General features: G+C 32.5%; 2 protein-coding genes across 16 annotated transcripts; both read right to left on the reverse strand.

The window, feature by feature from the left end:
- Positions 1 to 2,175: 2,175 nt before the first annotated feature.
- LOC145161156 (G-type lectin S-receptor-like serine/threonine-protein kinase At4g27290) lies at positions 2,176 to 6,670 on the reverse strand. Of its 10 annotated transcripts, none has more exons than XM_079080615.1 (10): positions 6,427 to 6,561; positions 5,685 to 5,736; positions 5,016 to 5,252; positions 4,047 to 4,827; positions 3,843 to 3,971; positions 3,621 to 3,778; positions 3,299 to 3,509; positions 2,990 to 3,227; positions 2,763 to 2,913; positions 2,176 to 2,650 (listed from the first exon to the last, which is right to left on the reverse strand). In XM_079080615.1, exons 3-10 carry the CDS (start codon positions 5,196 to 5,198, stop codon positions 2,357 to 2,359), a joined length of 2,145 nt encoding a protein of 714 aa, XP_078936741.1. In that variant the 5' UTR covers positions 5,199 to 5,252; positions 5,685 to 5,736; positions 6,427 to 6,561; the 3' UTR covers positions 2,176 to 2,356. The 10 variants fall into 10 exon arrangements, with proteins under 10 accessions (XP_078936741.1, XP_078936742.1, XP_078936738.1 ...); XM_079080616.1 differs by having other exon boundaries at positions 5,685 to 5,742; positions 6,427 to 6,541; XM_079080612.1 differs by having other exon boundaries at positions 4,047 to 5,252.
- A 7,845-nt stretch (positions 6,671 to 14,515) lies between these two features.
- LOC145161158 (G-type lectin S-receptor-like serine/threonine-protein kinase At4g27290) lies at positions 14,516 to 18,295 on the reverse strand. Of its 6 annotated transcripts, none has more exons than XM_079080626.1 (8): positions 18,140 to 18,295; positions 16,785 to 17,987; positions 16,491 to 16,646; positions 16,267 to 16,424; positions 15,959 to 16,169; positions 15,635 to 15,872; positions 15,398 to 15,548; positions 14,516 to 15,214 (listed from the first exon to the last, which is right to left on the reverse strand). In XM_079080626.1, exons 2-8 carry the CDS (start codon positions 17,911 to 17,913, stop codon positions 14,906 to 14,908), a joined length of 2,352 nt encoding a protein of 783 aa, XP_078936752.1. In that variant the 5' UTR covers positions 17,914 to 17,987; positions 18,140 to 18,295; the 3' UTR covers positions 14,516 to 14,905. The 6 variants fall into 6 exon arrangements, with proteins under 6 accessions (XP_078936752.1, XP_078936750.1, XP_078936753.1 ...); XM_079080624.1 differs by having other exon boundaries at positions 16,785 to 17,990; XM_079080627.1 differs by having other exon boundaries at positions 18,127 to 18,295.
- Positions 18,296 to 18,950: the final 655 nt, after the last annotated feature.

Here is an 18,950-nt window from a genome sequence, read left to right on the forward strand (position 1 = left end):
GTCATGGCCAAGGGAACAGTACGTGATGCTGATGATCTGAATACCGATGAGGGGGTGGGGTTGTTAAGGTGCTGATGGCGGCGGCCGGAGGAAGACCGATGATGAAGAGAGTCAATTGTTTTTTTTATTATGATTGAAGGGTTTAGTGGGTAGGGTTTTAATAGGTAAATAAAAACCATCAATTGTTAATTTTGGTTATTAATTAATGCACATGTGTAATATTACTAATGTACCCTTATTAATTTAATTAATGATTAAATTATTTCCTAAAAATTCTCATTGGTGCATACATACACACAATACTTGCTAGAAACATTTGAACCTAGCTCTATATAATATATATATATATATATATATATATATATATATATATATATATATATATATATATATATATATATTGTTCCCAATAAAAGCGTGTACATTTGACTATGATTTTTTATTTGTTCCCAATAAACTTTTTATGGTTTACATCTATTCTCGTCACATGTTATATTCACGTATGAATAAAACGTATACTAGCTCTTCTCACAAGTTATATTTATATATTAATAACACATTTAACAAAATTTTGTTACAGTTCATTTGCTATTCATTTATGAATAATGAGTTCGAATTTTTAAAACACTTTGTCTTTTATCAACATAACATTTATTTATATATGAGTAACAAATGAACTGTAACAAAAATATGATAAATGTTTTATTCATGTATGAATATAACATATGTTGAAAACTAATACACGTTTTATTCATATATTAATATAACATGTGACGAAAGATGATGTAAAAAAAATATTTTAGATAAAAAAACTTTATTACGTGTTATATTTATATATGAATGATAGTTGAACTGTAAAAAAGATTAAGCATATGTTTTATTCATAAGTAAATAACGAATGTAATATAATAAAAATCTGATGCATTTTTATTCACTTATGAATAACAAAAGCTAAAAAAAAAAAAAAAAAAAAAAAAAAAAAAAAAAAAAAAAAATACTATATCACATTACTGCAAAAGGCGTTAGGACTCGCAAAATAGGACCCGGTTTTTGGGAAAACCAAGATATATTATTTAAAAACCGGGACCTAAAAGGGGATAAGCTATATGACCCGCAAATCAAGGAGTTTTTTTCGACACACAAACACGTTTATATCAGTTTATATTATTAACTAATGGTTGGTTATTTAGCTTGTCTACATTAACATAACTTCTTTATCAGAGCATGTTTTTTTTGTATTGAATTTGTGTTTTGGATGTAAGTTTCAGTTGTGTTAGTGGTTAATTGTAACATAATGTAATTTTGGATGTACGGTTTGTTAGTTATTTTCATAAAAAACTATTATAAAAAAATATAAGCTCTCTTTAAATGAAACAATTATTAGAATGGAGCTGATGCATATGTGATCGTTGTAAGACCCGGTTTTGAGTGGTAGAACCCTGTCCAAATCTCCTTGTGTGGCCTGGTTTTGTGGACTTTGATAGCGTTATATGTCCCGATTGTTAAAATAAAACGCGTCTTTTTAATATTGATAGAACCCGGTTTTGAAATCGGGTTTTATTGCTTTTTTCACATAGGACTCGCAGACAATAAGACCTAATTTAAAACTGGGTTATTTAACTGATATAATCGGGTCCTATAAGCTTTTTTGTAGTAGTGTCAATATGGATATCTACTTATAGAGAATAAAAAATTATGGATTTTGATATATTTAAAATAATTTTTCGATAAAAATAGCTCCTTAAAAAAAAAAAAAAAAAAAAAAAAAACTTTGTTTTTGTATAAATTAAGGTAATGATTATCATAGTTTAAGGAAACATGTTTGGTTTGAAAACACATGTGTATCATTTGCTCATTTCCGCCGATACGCCCAAGTGTTTTGCGGCGAAATAAATATGTGGTTGAGATTGATTCCCTTATTCTCAATTTTTTTTCTAAATTGAAGCCTTATATATATATATATATATATATATATATATATATATATATATATATATATATATATATGGAGAGAGAGAGAACTCCATTTAAAATGAGAAATTTATTTGTAAACAACATTTTTCAAAAAAAAAAAAAATCAAAATTGCCCTTAATTAGTGATTAAGAGACGTGCCTGAAAAAAATTTGGATTTTTTCTTTTTGCTACGTGTTTGCATGTATTTGCATTAAAAAAAATAAAAAAAAAACTTTTTTTTTTCACATAGGTGCAGAAATACAAGACCGAAAACATATTTACTTCAATTTTTTATTGGTGGGATGAAGTAACCCAAAACTATGTTCAGGAGTTAAGCTGTATTGGGAAGATATCGCGAAATATTGTATGGTTTATGAACTTTGAAATATATGAAAATTCGTTCTATCGACCTGTCAATGATGTAGTGATATTAGCAACAGAATATTGTTGTGCAGTGGGTGCAAGCAGGTGGAGATCAGGCTCGGTGAAAAAGGCAGGTGGTTTAGGCTGAGGCAAGACACCATCATTACCAAGCATCAATACCACAGATGACATTGTCGGCCTATCTTCTGGCTGATTCTGCACACATAATAGACCAATGTGTATTGACCGGAGTACCTCCAACATGATGCATGACTCCCTTAAAGATCCACCAACCAGATCAAGACTCTTGTCGTCTTTATACAGTCTCCATGCCTGAGTGATAAGAGGTGTACGTATTAAATCGCAAGTATATATAATCAATAATCACACATAATAGTCAATAATAACAGCAGGAAACCCAAAACATCAGATTTATTAAACTTACATGTCCAAGAAGGTTGTCGCCGTGTTCTTGAGAAGAGAATTCTTGGTTTTTCATCCCACTTACTATTTCCAGCACCAAAACACCGAAGCTAAATACATCTGATTTTGTGGAGAAAATGCCGTGAACTGCATACTCTGGAGGGATGTAACCACTGTAAAGAATCTGACAGATCAGTTGATATGGGGATATATCTGAGAAGTTAAATTTAAGTGGTTTCTGATTCTTACTAAGTTCCAACCACATTCTTTGTGTTAGATCCAGTTTCGTATCCTTTAAATCTTCTAGCCAGCCCAAAATCTGATATCTTTGGGTTCATGTCATTGTCCAACAAAATATTACCAGCTTTAAGATCCCTATGTATGATACGAAGGCGCGAATCTTGATGCAGATAAAGAAGCCCTCGTGCAATTCCACTGATGATGCGGAATCGGTGATTCCAATCAAGCATTGAACTTCTAGTCTCATCTGTATGAAAATTAACACATGTTAAGTATATAGCTTTGGCTTGAAACTTTACCATGTTAATAGATTCTCACCAAATAAAATTTGATCTAGGCTTCTGTTGGGCATGTATTCATAAATCAACATGATTTCATTTTTTTGAGCACAGAATCCAAGAAGCTTCACAAGATTTCGATGTTGAAGTCTGTGGATACATCTAACTTCATTTTTAAATTCGTCAAGTCCTTGTGTCGATGTTTCTGATAGTCGCTTTACAGCTATTTCTCTCCCATCTTCCATTACACCCTAAGTATTTTGTCAACATCAAATATTTTCATTCATATTTTTGATATTCATTTCCCTTATATATACAGCAATATAAAATAAATCAGGCGCATATTAATATATATATGTTACCTTGTAAACTGGACCAAAGCCACCTTGTCCTAGCTTATTGCCGATGGAGAAGTTATTGGTCAACTTAGATACTTCAGAAAAGCTGAAAAATGGCAACTCTACATCTTTATTTTGGCCTCCATCTGTATAGTCTTCACAAAGGGTCTTCATCAGAGTACCTACAAAGTTATACATTCTTAATTATTATGCATTCTTTTTACCTCAAGGAATTGATTGCATTACCTTGAATTTGAGCATGAGACCATTTCTTCCTAATATACACTACCACAGCTAGGCATATAAGAATAAAACCAACTGAACTTCCAAGGGCCACTTCGATTACTTTTTTCTTGTTAAAGCCAGATTTTATGCCTGAAAGATATAACACGTCAAAGAAAGATTACTATATTTCTATGAATATGAATGAGAAATAATTTTTTTATGCACCTGTTAACTCAGATGCAGCCATTCTTATGTAAAGATCTTGATCTTCATCGGATTCTCTGATATCCATAAGATCATTAAACCATAGCAAACATCCACTTCCACCTCTTCTAATATCCACATTTGCATAAGCTGTACAAGAACAATTCCTCTTGCATGCCTTTTTACATTCTCCAAGGTTCATGCTCAGATTGTACCATGATTGCCTGGTATCCGGAAATTTCAAACCTGAAATCGCCCGAAAACCATCTTCACTCCCACATTTTAATGGTTTTTTACGTTGACAACCACCTGACCAATCTCCTGCATTCCATTCTTTGGGGTGTTTTGGTTCAAACCCTACCATACAACTACAAACAGGTGAACTGTTTATGTTACAGCTTCCATATGAACCACAGAGTCCATATGGTGCACATATGTCAACCGTTGCAGCCAAATATGGGACCCACCCTTGGGAGGGATCATCCCAGTTTAACCTCATTTCGTGGCCTTCAGGACCAATAACAAGTCTCGAAAGAAATGAGGTATTAATAAGATTATATATAAAATACGCCTCTTTCTCATTCAAAACAAAGTCATATCTGTAAATAGGATTTGGCTTACTAGGTAAACCATTTGTCCTAACACCATTCCATGGTCCAAATCTTAATGTTATAACTGAACCTCGTCTCTGAAATGATTGTGGATATCCATTTGTATCCAGCCAAGTTACATACAGGCCTGGAGAAGGATCATCCAGACTCTTCCAAGATGTCAAGCACCCTTCTCTTCCTGTAATAAAATCCTTCCCGAATTTCATTCCAGATAGCAAGGTGTCAGTAGGGTAATCAAAACTTTGCCAGATAGGATCTTCATCTGTGCTACTCATGTTATCATGCACAATAAGATTTCCTGAATCTAGAAGCTTTGCGACAATATTTTTATTACTGACAGATAATGAGGAATTTGATGACCAAATCAAGGTATTATTACCATTGAGAAGCAGCAGTGTTCCCATGCTATTGACTCTGAGCACACCGGAGGTATCAGTAAGTGGAGTCTCTCTGTTAGCAACCCATACAACTGTCTGAGGAAGAACTTTTTTATACCATATCCCCAAGTATCGATACTTGGAGTTACCAGGGGTAAAAAAGCCAAATTCAAACATTTCACCATCTGAAACAATCGTGTCACTGTCTCTTATTGCTTTATCTGTGGTTATGGTGTCCACTGCAGAAGAAATTGTCAAAAGTAAGAATAAAACACTGGACAAGAACAGAATATTTAGGAAACTGCTCATTGATGTGTTGTGCACCCTTCTGTTTCCTGGAAGATTTGCAGCTAAGAAAAAAATAAGCACAGTATCAACTATTTGATTAAAATTCTCTCTCTTTTTTTGTTTTTCTTTTTTTTTTCAGTCAAAGCACTGCATGGACAAGAACAAATGTTGTGAAGAAGCCCTCGTTACAGTTTCCAGCCTCCATTTTATTTAAGAATAATTTACGGGTAAGAAATAATAAACTTGGGCTCAATTATTTGATTAGAATTGTCTATTTACCAATTGAAGGAACAGAGACCCACAAAGAAATTAAATGTTCTCCAATCTTGATAACCATTTTTGTAAATGTGATCATAAATACAAGAAGGATTTTGTTTGTTGACCTTTTCTTCTCCTGCCATTCTTGCTTTCCCAGCTTTGATAGTGACTACTGTGCTGCAACTTGACATTGATTTTGTTATTCTCTTTATCAAAGAAAATGCACATCTTAACATTTGATAGATAAAACTTGTAGGTTTTACATAATTTTAAATTTGATACACATCTTATGTTAAAACTTTTATTTACTTAGGATGATTGCAATGTGATATCAGCATGTTGTTTAAGAATTAAAAACATTCATGTATAATTTGAGTTTAAAAATGATCTTTTTGATCACGTGAAGTTGATCTTACCTTAGATTTACTCATTATCACGGAATTTTTATTGAAATTTAATTTTAAAGATTGTAGTTTAATCAGATAGATATTCCTTTATTGATATGTACATTCCCAATATCTTTGAATTAGCAGTATCATCTGTAAACCATTTAATGTAATCATCATTATTATGTGGAGATTATTCGATATGATCTGCTTTTAAAGTATTAATTATTTGACTTTGTTAAACCATCACTTTCCCCAAATTTACAATTTATCTGTAGGTTATGAATTAAGAGGAACATAAAATAACGTGGAATTTATGCTGATTTAGTTCTAAACAAAACTGATTTTCTTAAAATTCTTACATTCCTATAGGAATAGATTATCTCCAAAACCTAACTAATCACTCACGCACACCGGAACATCATCGAAGAATTAAAAACACAAAAATACAGAAAATAAAATAAAAAATGGAGCAACTCACCGCAACAGAAGATATAGCGGTGGCGGCGCCGACGAGGAAGTGTGACAGTGACCATAGAGTTGAATTTTGTATCGAAAATAACTGAATTCAACCAACTCGTTCGTGAAATATCAGCAAATGTCGTTAATTTGTGGTGGAAGTGGAAGACGTTAACGTCGTTGGCGGAGTTCATACACAACTTGTCAACCAAAATCAAATGGCTAAGACCATTTCCATTCCCATTCAGAATCAAACAAACCCGATCCAACTATCACAAATGGTATTTGCTCAGAATTGTCAATTTAGTCCAAAAAAGTTTAGACCTGGTCCAAAGTTTTCATTTTATTGCTTGTTTCCAATTAATTTTGATTATTTTCAGAATGACGTATTTGCCCATGTTAATATGATTTTCTCTTTTTTTTAATTGTTTTTCTGATTTTCAGATTAAAAAAAAATTAAATTAAATCTCTCTCTCTCTCTCTCTCTCTCTCTCCTCATTATAAACCACAACTGGAAAAGATGGCATCGTTGTCGCCACCACATCTCCCTCTCATTATTTGTCTTCATCTTCCTCACCTTCGTCGAAGCTGGTTGAGCTTGATATCTCACAGAACCTGTTCGTCGGAAGGCGGCATCAGAGACATTGATTTATAAAAGGAAAATAAAGGGATTTAGGTTTACCTATGGGAAATTTAGTCCGTAACTGATACTAATTTGCTTAGAAGGGAATACTGATATTACAGAATCTCCTTTTGACACATGAACAGGTTGAGTAAGATATGGTGCTAGTTTCTCACAATTTCTTCCATTGGAATCCATAGCAACTGCAATCCCAACTTGCTCGATAGCTTCCACCCATTCCCTCGCTGATCCATCGAGAATGGGAACCTGTAATTGCATATGAAACCTATCAACCTAACTGAAGATTTCTATAACGTCAAGATAAACACACACACACACACACACAAATACCACACAATCGAAGATTTGGTTATGAGTTTACAAACCCATAAATTTGCAAAAAATCAAAGAGAAAGAAATATGTAGAAAATCTAACCTAAATGTATGCATCATGTACATCCTTTCAAGATCCAGTTTTATATTCATGATGCTTTCAAGAAAACCCCCATGTTTGCAGCAGATGCACAATCTCACCGGTACTCTCTCCTCCGATTAGGGCTTGAAACGATTTCGACTTAATAACTTTGGGTTGTGTTATATCTGATTTGGGTTTTAACCTAACACAAAATATAGAGGAGGGAGAATGTAGAAATGACATTTGAAAAGAGGAGGTAAAAGGTGAAGGAGGAGGGAGAATACAGGGGTGACCATGGCTGATGGTGGATCTATGCATCGTTCTTCGACAGGGCTATAGAGGACCGATGATACTTCAATCACTTTGTTGAAGGTATGAGGGCTCAAACTCGATTTCTTAGGTTTGATTTTAGATTTTAGAAATATGTCGATGAAGGTGATGAAGATGAAAGGTAGTAGAAGATGGGTGGTCAATTTTTTACGAGGGTATCTCTGATTTAGATGAACCCATCATTTCTGGTTGTGGTTTGTAATAGAGAGAGAGAGAGAGAGAGAGAGAGAGAGATTTAATTTTATTTTTTATTTTTTATTTTTTTTTTAAAATCTGGAAATCAATAAAACAATTAAGAAAAAAGAGAAAATCATATTAACAGGGGTAAATCCGTCATTTTGAAAAAAATCAGAATTGATTGGACCAAACCAGCTTAATTCAAATTTTGAACCCAATAAAAACCAACCCATACCTATATTTTATTAAATAATACTATAATTTATAATTATTTCTTTATTTACTAAAAATAAATATAAATATTTAAAAATTTTGTTTTATTTCGAAATAATAATTTATTTAATTTGAATATAAAAATAGAAAAAATATATTACATTCGTTTTTATAACTTAGACAATATTAGGTTTTCTATATTATATATTGACAAAATTACAAATATGGTCCATGTTGTCCAATTTTGGTTATTTTGTAAGGTTTTGGTCCTTATAATTGATATTGATATGTTTTTTTGTTTTTTTGTTCAATACCTAGATAAATATACCTTTAAATCATTTTTTTAAATCTTTTTTACTTATTTTCTTGTTATTTTCATTAAAAAATAAAAAGAAAACATCACTCACCTCTCTCTCTCTCTCACTCACTCTCTCTCTCTCCTACAATAGTCGGTTCACTTTCTCATTCTCACAAAAAGAATCACCACCACCAGTCAACCAAGAGGAGCTGTGCCGCCACCAGTTCTATCGGAATTCGACTTAAATGTAGTGGCTCATGTTGGTGATTTTAGTGTCACCATGTCATTTTTATATAACTAGAATTAACATGTGAGCTAAAAGGCTTCTTAATTTGTACTCTAATATATGTACGGGTTGGTGCGGAGTGCACGCATGTATAAAATCGAATTAGAAGTCGGTTCGACGACTAGTCGGGGGTCCGGGGCAGCGCACCTTTGGCGGGGTCTAGGGGCAGCGCCCCTAGCGGGGTCCAAGGGGCAGAGCCCCTGGCTGGGGTCCCGCTAATTATGGTAATATGGGAACATAGTGGAAAATTCAATTTCTTGAGGGTGATTATGGTAAAACTAACGAAACTCGTTAGTTTTGGTAACCTTAAATCCTCATTAGATTCGGATTATCCTAACTTGCTTCCAAAACAACTAATGACGGCCCAACCCTAATGAAACCCTAATCTCGTTTAATATATAAACGGTTCTTCCTTATCAGAAGAAGGTTACGATCATTAGCTCTCGTTTTCATCAAACTCTCACAGAATCTCTCTAGCAGATTGGCTTACGATTTCTGTGCCTAGAATCGTAAGTGTCCACTTGGATTATCCTAGGCTGAATTTCTTGCAACCCAGACATAGGGTAGAAATATCAGTTCGGAAAGTGTACTCACGATCCAAGTTGGTATTCAGATCTCCACCACAAACCCTATAATTTCTTACAGCTCAGATATGGACATCAGTGCTTACCTCATCAACGCTATCACTCTCACCGGTGTTCTTGATGATCTTGAATATTTTCAGATCTCGTTCTTCATATCTGACCACCAGTGCCATCCTTACCGTCATATTTTAGATATTAACATCGCCACGACCATCGTTTGAAAAACCTTAACCTCATCGTGTATGTAACCCTAACCTTAGCACATATCTGGAAAAATCCTCCGCTACTACCATTTTAATGTCTGCTTTCTGGAACCCTAACTTCACCGACGCCAGCGACTAATCCCCTCATCTTCCTACTTCTTCACCTTCTCCCCTATAGTGGTGGCTATAGAACCATATTTGTCTCCAGTTTGATCTGAGAGAAAAAATGGTGGTGGTGGTTGTAGAATAAGAGTCGGAGTTAGAGATGCTCGAGGTTACCCCTTACCATGGTGGGTGCATGCATCTGTATAATGGAGGTGTAGGGTTGTGCTGGTAATTAAAAATGGTGGCCGTCAAGTTAGAGATGCTCGATGTTACCATGGTAGGTGTAGGCAACGATGTAATGGAAGTGTAGGGTTGTGCTGGTAATTAAAATGGTGGTTGTCAATGTGGTTTTAGTGACATGATAGGGTAGCGGCGGATTAGGTGGCGAACAGTGATGGCAGGCGGAGATGGAGGTGTGGATTTTCTTAAAAGTGTGTGTTTTGAAAAGAAGAGAGAGAGAGAGAGAGAGAGAGAGAGAGAGGGAGGGAGGGAGAGGGGGGAGAGACCTTTTATTTTTAATTAATTAAAAACATTAATACAAATATAAAAAAAATAAAAAAATAAAACTAATAACAAATATAAGAGGTATAATTATTTTTAATACAAATTCAATGTAGAGAACGTTCATTAATGTCCTACACTTAGATATGCCCAACACTTAAATGGAACCAACACTTAGATAAGCCCAATATTTAGATTTTTTTTTGAACGGCAAACTAACTAACCTACTCCTAGATAAGCCCAATACTTAGATAACTTAGATAGACCCGATGCTTAGATAAATCCAAAACTTAGATATTTATAGATATCCATATTATATCATATCATCATATTTCATACTATACTATAAATGAGACATTTTTTTTATCACCATATGCATTTGAAACCTCCACGACCTTTCATTTCCAACTTAATATCATTAATCTATTAATTTAAAACATGTTCATTAATACTAAATATTATCTCATTATTGGTAGACTTTAAAATGATTATTATAAATTTATAATACACTTATTTGTTAATTTAAATATTATGTTAAATCTAAAACATATTTCAAAATATAAAATAAACTTTAAAAAAATATATTCAAATACTATTTTTCAAAATAGTTAATTTTTTTTTTAATATTGTACATGTTACATGTAGAACGACAAGTCAAATGAAATAATTTTTTTATTATTATAATTCATTTTTTCTAAAGTTTTGAATTAATTAGCAAAAAAAATTACATTGCGTTAACTTACAAACAATGGTTCATATACCAGTTAACCATAATGATCGAAATTAAAAGAAAAATCAATAGATGAGTAATTTATAAATTAATCACTCATAATGTTACATTGTAATACTAAATTGAAAACCATTTTTATTTTAATTTAAACGCAAACCATGGGTATGTGCTATGGAATATTATGATTGTAATAGATGAATAGCGAATGCACTTGACCGACCCGCCATCTGTTTCCTTCAATAATGTCTTCCCTTCACTTCAAGACGCTATTTGCCAATAAGAAAAAATATATTTTATAATATGTTTTAAAATAGATACAAATTTATAAATCAACTTAGTGTAATAATTATTATTTTGTTGGTAATGTCTTATTGTTTTCAACATGTATATACGAAAAAGCTTAACTATATAATTTTATTCTGCGCAATACACGGATATTAGCCTAGTACTTAAGTAAAACCAAAATGACTAACACATTGCTCTAAAAAGACTTGTATCTTATAAGTGTTTATTTTCATAAATTAGCTTCTAACTTCCATTAACCTTAGTATTTTCCCAATGTTCAACTTTTAAATCAATCTAGGAATTTGATAATTACAATATCCAACTAAAATTAGTCCTTTATAACAATTAAGGTCTCAACAAAATGGCATTGCATTTTCTAAATTTCCAAAATACTTTAATTCATCATAAGGAAGGTTAAAATGAGAATCACACTCACTCCTTTTTTTATTCATTAACACCCGATTATACAATACCCCAAAACAACTTTTTTTGATAGAAATTTCACACATAATGGTGCGGACTTTTAGCCCAAAACGTGAATGTTACATATAATGAATGTAAGTTTTCGAAGTATATTGAAATCAATAAAATTTATTTGTTATGAAACCCTAGACATTTATTTATGTTATTTTTCCCGTTCTGCGTCAAAATGGACGGGGGAGGAGCTCACTTTGTAATGATAAATAAAATATAATTATTATTAATTTTTTGAACAAAAAAGTCATTTCATGTAGTCTTAATAGTTGAATGTAGAGGTGTAGTAAAGACGAAATCCAAGAGAAATAAAATCACTTCTTGAACAAGATATAAGATAAATGGTATATCATTGTCGAAATTTGTAATTTACTCTAATTTAAAAGAGTCTTCTGCAATCAATCAAGTGCATGAAATGTTTTTTAAGAAGACATTTTTAAGAAAACTCGTGGATCACAAATTCACAACAATCATACCAAACTCTTGAACAGTTATTAATAAACAAATATAAAATTTTAAAAATAATCTTAAAAACAATTTAAAACAATCCCATATACAATAATCTATATATCTTATAAAACAAGCATTTTTCCTTGAATCTCATGCATTTGAAACTCCCAAGACTATTCAGCTTATACAAATTAGTTTATGATTAATTGAAATATTATAATTTGTAACTCCCAAAACTCTTTAAATCATACTATTTAATTGATGAGTTAAATGAAATATTTAGCCTATATAAGAAATTTGTAGATTACATATTGCATGTATGTCAACACAAAATGATAGATTATATTTGTAGAGTTTGAAGAGTTATATGAGTGGTTCCATGGATGTAAGAAAGCAATTGCAACTTTTCCAAATATAAATTCATGTAAACTCAAATTGGATGCATGTAAAGTTTTAGATATTAACGAAGGTTCAAATTTAGGTATGTTTGTAAAGATATACTTGAGATCATTTTTTAAGTTTATGTGTTATGCATCTTTCATTAATCACAGGATGATGAAGTGGGACTGATAATTACTTCTCATGAGCTTTTGGTAATCAACTTTCAAGTTATTTATCAGTTAGAACAGTTAACTTTGTTAACATGTATGTATCTTTATGTTGTCTCTCTTTTTTATGTTAAGAAAATATATTTTATATCCAAAAGAATATTATTCAACATGTAGTATATGCTATTATAAGTTATATATTATGTTAGTTTCTATCGCTTATTTTGTTGTAAATAACATCGATGTAGTTTTTTATAATTGATTTTGATGAAAGTAGTTTACAATAATTATTCCAAATTGTTGGTGATAATGACGAATTAGAACGAATGATTTTTAATATGATATGACTTTATTGTTGAAAACCAATGATTATGTGTGTTATAAAAATGAATTATTTATGTTCTACCAAAACTTATATGGATGTATCAATTTTAAATGTTTTTATAGTAATAAAAATAAATTATTATCTTATTACATTTGTCAATTTCCTTTTTCTCTATCGCTCTTTATCGTAAGAGAAAAGTAAAATAAATAATATATTAATATTTTCATAAGAATATATAAGTGATAAAAATATACCTCAAGTGTAACACTCTTCCTCCCCTAACCCACTCTTAACATATTTTTTTTAATATTGGTCGTAATACATAACACTTACTATAGTTTTGAAATTCAAATCACCATTTTATTTGTACTGTTCATTCTTTTCCAATATTTCATAGCTTTAATAACAAAAATGAAAATACAATACAAAAGTACGATAATTTTGTTTAAATATAATAATGAAACTTTTTCAAATAAGTAGTTTTTAATTAAGTAAAAAATAATAATTGTTTAAAATAACGTAAAATTAAAGAATATATTATATTATATCTAAAAATTATTGTTATTTGAAATAATAATAATAATAATAATAATAATAATAATAATAATAATATAGGAAATACAAAATATGCAAATAAAATATTTATAAATTAGTTAAAAATACCTATAGTTTAAAATAATTTTAAATCAAAACTTAATTAAATTTGATTCAAAACAACTTTTTATATCTTTATTACCGTATACTTATAATTATTATAATATTAGTTACAACTTAGTATAAAAATTATTATTTCAATAATAAATGTTTATAATATTGTTTTTATAACATATAATTGTTAATATTTATTTTACATTATTGGGCACAACTCAAGAGTTTAAAACTCCCACTACAACTCAATAGTTTTTTAATTTAAATGTAATTATGATTACAAATTTAATGTAATTAGCCATGTCTTTATATTTTCACTACGTTGAAAAGTTTTTTAAACTTATGGTTATTAATGTGCAATGCCTTTTTATTTTCCATTTATTTATTATACACATTGTAATTATATTAGTAGTATATAAGTAAGTTTTGATTAAAAATTATATGTTTGAAAAGATTTGTGATTCAAAATGAAAGAGTTGAAAAAAAAAATTATCGCATCAATGGTTATTTCAATACAGATTTTTTATAACAATGTTTTTATATATCAAATGTATGTTGATTTTTAAATATTCATTTTGATGATTTTTTGTGTTTAATAAGTTTTGTTTGATGTAAATGTTATAGTAGACGTTGTAGTGTTTTTATTTTATTAAAAGTTATAGTGTTTTTCCATACTATTTGTTATTTGTTTTATATACAAATCGGCATACGTTTTATATATAATTTCCACAACTTAAAATATTTTATAAAATCATCAAAAGTTGTAGTATTTATTTTTTCATACTAATTTGTATTTTTTTCATACTAACAAGGCACAATACTTTTTAAAGTTTTTCTATATTTATTATGTTAAGGAAATCTACATATAGAAATCATTATACTTATCATTCTCATGTAACCGTACATGCTATATATAGTTCAAAAAAATATAAATAAGTTGATATGCATGTATTGTTAGGTTTTCGTAATTACATTCTCTTTACATATACATGATGCATTATAGAATCATATATAGTTGAATAAAGAATACCATAAGAGCATCCACAATGCATGTAGTATAAGAGTTGAATATGGTGATGACTATGATTGAATAGGAGTTGAATGGAGTGTTATGATGTCATGGAGTAGAGTTGAACGAAGGAGTTGAATGGTTCAATAGAAGGAATAAAGTGGTGATTAGGATTGAATAAGTGTTTAATGAGTTGTGGGTGTTGTTGTATAGATGTTTAATGGATGATGTGACAATCTATTGAACTCTATAGAGTTGAATGGATTGTGGATGCCCTAATAAAGGAAGAATTTACTTGCTATCGAGCATCCAAAAGTGTTACAGTGACTTCATTGACAGAATCCAATGTTGGCGCCGATGACATAGAGTTGATTTCTGTCACAAACCTCTCTTCTGCAAAAAATGCAGGTTGTTTAGGTGGAAGCAAATAGTTCTCATTACCCAACATAAGAACCACTGACGACATCGTGGGCCTATCTTCTGCATGATGTTGCACGCATAACAAACCAATATGCACTGCTCGTAGTACTTGAGAGGCGACACATGAGTCTCGCATAGATGAGCTAACTAGCTCAACCGACTTTCCATCTTTGTGGAGTTTCCATGCCTAAGTAATGTCAAAATAGGAAGTTATTAGCATAATCTAGGGAGTTAATAAGCCTTAAGGCTACAAATAACTTCTATCATGCATGGTTTAAAGTTAGTTGATCAAGCAATTAATGGGTTGGACTATAACTTGGGTGGGTGTTTCAGAATATATAGGCCTCTCCTCAGGTTCTTATTTACTTACATGTCCAATAAGGGTGTCGTTGTAATCTTGTTGAGAGAATCCTCTGTTTTTCTTCCCACTCACGATTTCCAACACCAAAACTCCAAAGCTATACACATCTGACTTTACTGAGAAAAGCCCATGCACTGCATACTCCGGAGAGATGTAACCACTGAAATGTAGTTTCCGAACTTCATTGATATATGAGAATTTTAAATGAAACTAATACAATCAAATGAGAATAGTTTAGATTCTTACTAAGTTCCAACCACTTTGTTCGTGTTAGCTTCAGTCTCATATCCGCTAAACTTTCTAGCAAGGCCAAAATCTGATATCTTGGGATTCATGTCCTTGTCCAGCAATATATTACCAGCTTTCAGATCTCTATGGACGATTCGTAGGCGTGAATCTTGATGCAAATAAAGAAGTCCTCGAGCAATCCCATTGATAATATGAAAACGAAGAGGCCAATCAAGCATGATGCTTCTAGATGCATCTGCCAGATAATAGTCACTAAATTAGTTTATATACAATTATTAATGAACTTAACTATATATCACAAGTGAAATGAGTGCGTCGAACCAAATATAAAGAAGTCAAGGCTTTTGTTCTCCATGTATTCATATATCAACATTCTTTCATCTCCTTGGATGCAGTATCCGAGAAGCTTCACAAGATTTCGATGCTGAAGTCTGGCAATACATCCAACTTCATTCTTGAATTCATCAACACCTTGTGACGAAGTTGCTGAGAGTCGTTTCACAGCTATTTCTCGTCCATCTTCAAACACACCCTAAAGATTCAGGTTACGGATATATTATTAGCTATCTGTTATATCTAAATAACCTAATATTAATTACTATTTTTCACATAAAGAGGGAATGTATTACCTTGTAAACTGGACCAAATCCACCTTCACCAAGCTTATTGTCCAGAGCAAACTTGTTAGTTGACTTAGAAATCATGGACAAGCTAAAGGCCGACAGCTCTGTATCTTTATTACTATCCTCATCATTGGTATAGTTCTCATCACGGGCTTGCATTAAAACTATAAATTAGGATATATAATTAGTGTCTGCTAATTTCTAGTAAAAAAAGAACTTGGTTGGGGTACCTTGTCTTCGCTTGCCAGATCTTTTCTTCTTTCTCCATGCTACATATAGTGCTATAATCAGACATACAAGAAATGAAGCAAGTGAAGTTGACACAACTATGGTGATCGTTGGTTTCTTCTTTCCAGACCCTGAGCCATATTCTGGGGAAGTAGAACCTTTACTCAATCCAAATGAATGACAAATGATCGTCAGGATGTTATTTTGTAGATATACAGATGAAATCGGAATCATATACAACTACGTACAATTAAGGGTTTAATAAGAGAGATGGAGATGGAGAAGAGAAGCCTTACTTGGTAGTTCGGAAGCAGGCATTCTTATGTGAAGTTCTTGTGTTTCATCATACACCCGAATATCCATTAGATCACCGAACCATAGCATGCATCCGCTTCCACCATTTCTGATATCTAAACTTGCATAAGCTGTACAAGAGCAATTCCTTTTGCAAGTCGTTTCACATTCACCAAGTGTCATGCTCAAATCATACACTGAACGATTTGTATCTGGGAATTTTACACCTGAAAGTCTACGAAATCCATCCCCATTCCCGCAAGCTAATGGTGTTATCCTTTGACACCCACTTGACCAGTCTGCTAAATTCCATTCTTCAGTGTTACGTGGTTCAAAACCTTCTAGGCAACTACAAGCAGGGGCATTGTTAATGTTGCAGTTTGCATATGAACCACATGTAGCATAACGTGCACAAGCATCAACACTACTTGCAGTTGAATAGGTAGTCCAATTTTGTGTGCGACTGACCCAAATCAAGTCTTCCATTTTGCCATCCGCACTCAAATGCATCCTGGAAATAAGCGAGTCGTTCACAAGTGCATATTCATAGTATATCTCATTCTCATTGAAAACAAACTGGTGTGTGAATATTGAATTTTCGCCTAAATTAGGCATGCCATTGAATGTAACACCATTCCATGGTCCGAATCTCGACACTGGAACCATATTATGCCTCTCAAAAAGTTGTGGATACCCATTTGTATCCACCCGAAAGACATACTGACCTGCAGAAGGAGAAGGGTCATCATCGCTCTTCCATGACCTCAAGTATGTTTCTTTTCCTGTTACCAAATCCACGCCGATTCTCATTCCTGAGAGAAGGGTGTCTACAGGATAATCAAAACTTTGCCATATTAAACTTCCCTGATCCCTCAGAACAAGATTTCCAGTATCCAAAAGCTGTGCTACCAAATCGCTACCCCTGTCAGATGCGGATGAATTTGATGACCAGAATACAGAGTTGTTACCATTGAGAATTTGGAGTGCACCCTGGCTAATTCTGAGCACACCAGACGTATCATTCAATGGAGTCTCTGTGTTAGCAACCCACACCACCGTACGGGTTGATATCATCTTGTACCATATCCCTACGTACCGATTATTTGATCTGCCAGGTCTGAAGAACCCCATTTCAAAGATTTCACCAGCTGAAACAATGGTGTCACCATTTGTGATGGTTTGATTTGCTGATATGGTGTCTACTGCTGCTGCACAAGTTATCAAAATTGAGATTAGAAGAGCACCAAAGCATAAAAATAATATGGTAAGCTTCTCCATGAATGTGTTCATATGTGGATTATGTGTGGGTTTAAGCCATAACGACATGGGTCAAAAGAAACAAACTTAATTTCCCGACCGAGGCAAAATTCAAAGATGACGGTTCCACTTGAGAGAATTAGCAACTGTTCCAAGTAACGCCATTTTTCGACAACACCCACTTGGGACTTGATACTTGATACAAAATGGTAAAAGATTTAGGCATTTAGCGCGATCGACTTGTCACGGAAGTTATAATGATTAAAACCAGAAGATCCCAAGCAGCCAGAAAGATAACATATAAATACTCGGTCACGATGGCCTGAGTGTGACGGGACGTGTGGGAACCTTGATTAGTCAATGAGTGGGCCCAAACAACCATTGATTGAAAATATCGAATGTATGGCGGTGACCAGAATCATATGCTGTTTGTTTCGTTACGTTAAGATCTGAAATAAATAATATCATAAATTACATGTTCGGTCACTGTAAGCCCGGCCCATAGGGTGTCATCCTGGGCCACCCCACTTGAGAGAATTACCAACTGCATTATAGAGTAAAGTTCACAAAGGATCGTTGTTTATTAATGTGTGAATGGATCTCACATTGTACTAGTTTAGTTTTTAGAAAGCAAGATTGTTTTTTATGAACTTTACTCTATAATGCAGTTGGGGCAGGTAATTATAAGAAAAGAGAAGTGGATTTTGTGGATGAATCTCTTCTGCACGCCATGTGTTTGATTATTGGCCGGTTTGTATGAATCTTGAGTGCTTTAGGGAGGAGGGAATCCTTCCCTCCCAACCCACTGCCACATCAACATTTCTCTATCCTTTCTGTCTTTCTCAACCTACAAGATATATAAATCTTATCTTTCCCAACTCACTCAACTCACTTAATTTTTTATTTTAAAA

The sequence above is a fragment of the Lactuca virosa genome, chromosome 2, assembly GCF_052849685.1.
Source record: "Lactuca virosa cultivar CGN04683 chromosome 2, Lactuca_virosa_CGN04683_v6, whole genome shotgun sequence".
Lineage (NCBI taxonomy): Eukaryota > Viridiplantae > Streptophyta > Magnoliopsida > Asterales > Asteraceae > Lactuca > Lactuca virosa.

Bases quoted from the DNA above. Each gene is read 5' to 3' on its own strand.
- LOC145161156 (XM_079080611.1), bottom strand. From the start codon at position 6,598: ATGAACTCCGCCAACGACGTTAACGTCTTCCACTTCCACCACAAATTA. The intron at 5,253-6,426 runs GTGAGTTGCTCC...TTTCTTCTGCAG, and splicing joins CCGCTATATCTTCTGTTGCG to TGGACACCATAACCACAGAT. The intron at 3,972-4,046 runs GTGCATAAAAAA...TATATCTTTCAG, and splicing joins GGCTGCATCTGAGTTAACAG to GCATAAAATCTGGCTTTAAC.
- LOC145161158 (XM_079080622.1), bottom strand. From the start codon at position 18,108: ATGTCGTTATGGCTTAAACCCACACATAATCCACATATGAACACATTC. The intron at 16,647-16,784 runs GTAAGGCTTCTC...GATTGAGTAAAG, and splicing joins GCCTGCTTCCGAACTACCAA to GTTCTACTTCCCCAGAATAT. The intron at 15,215-15,397 runs GTAAGTAAATAA...GACATTACTTAG, and splicing joins ACGACACCCTTATTGGACAT to GCATGGAAACTCCACAAAGA.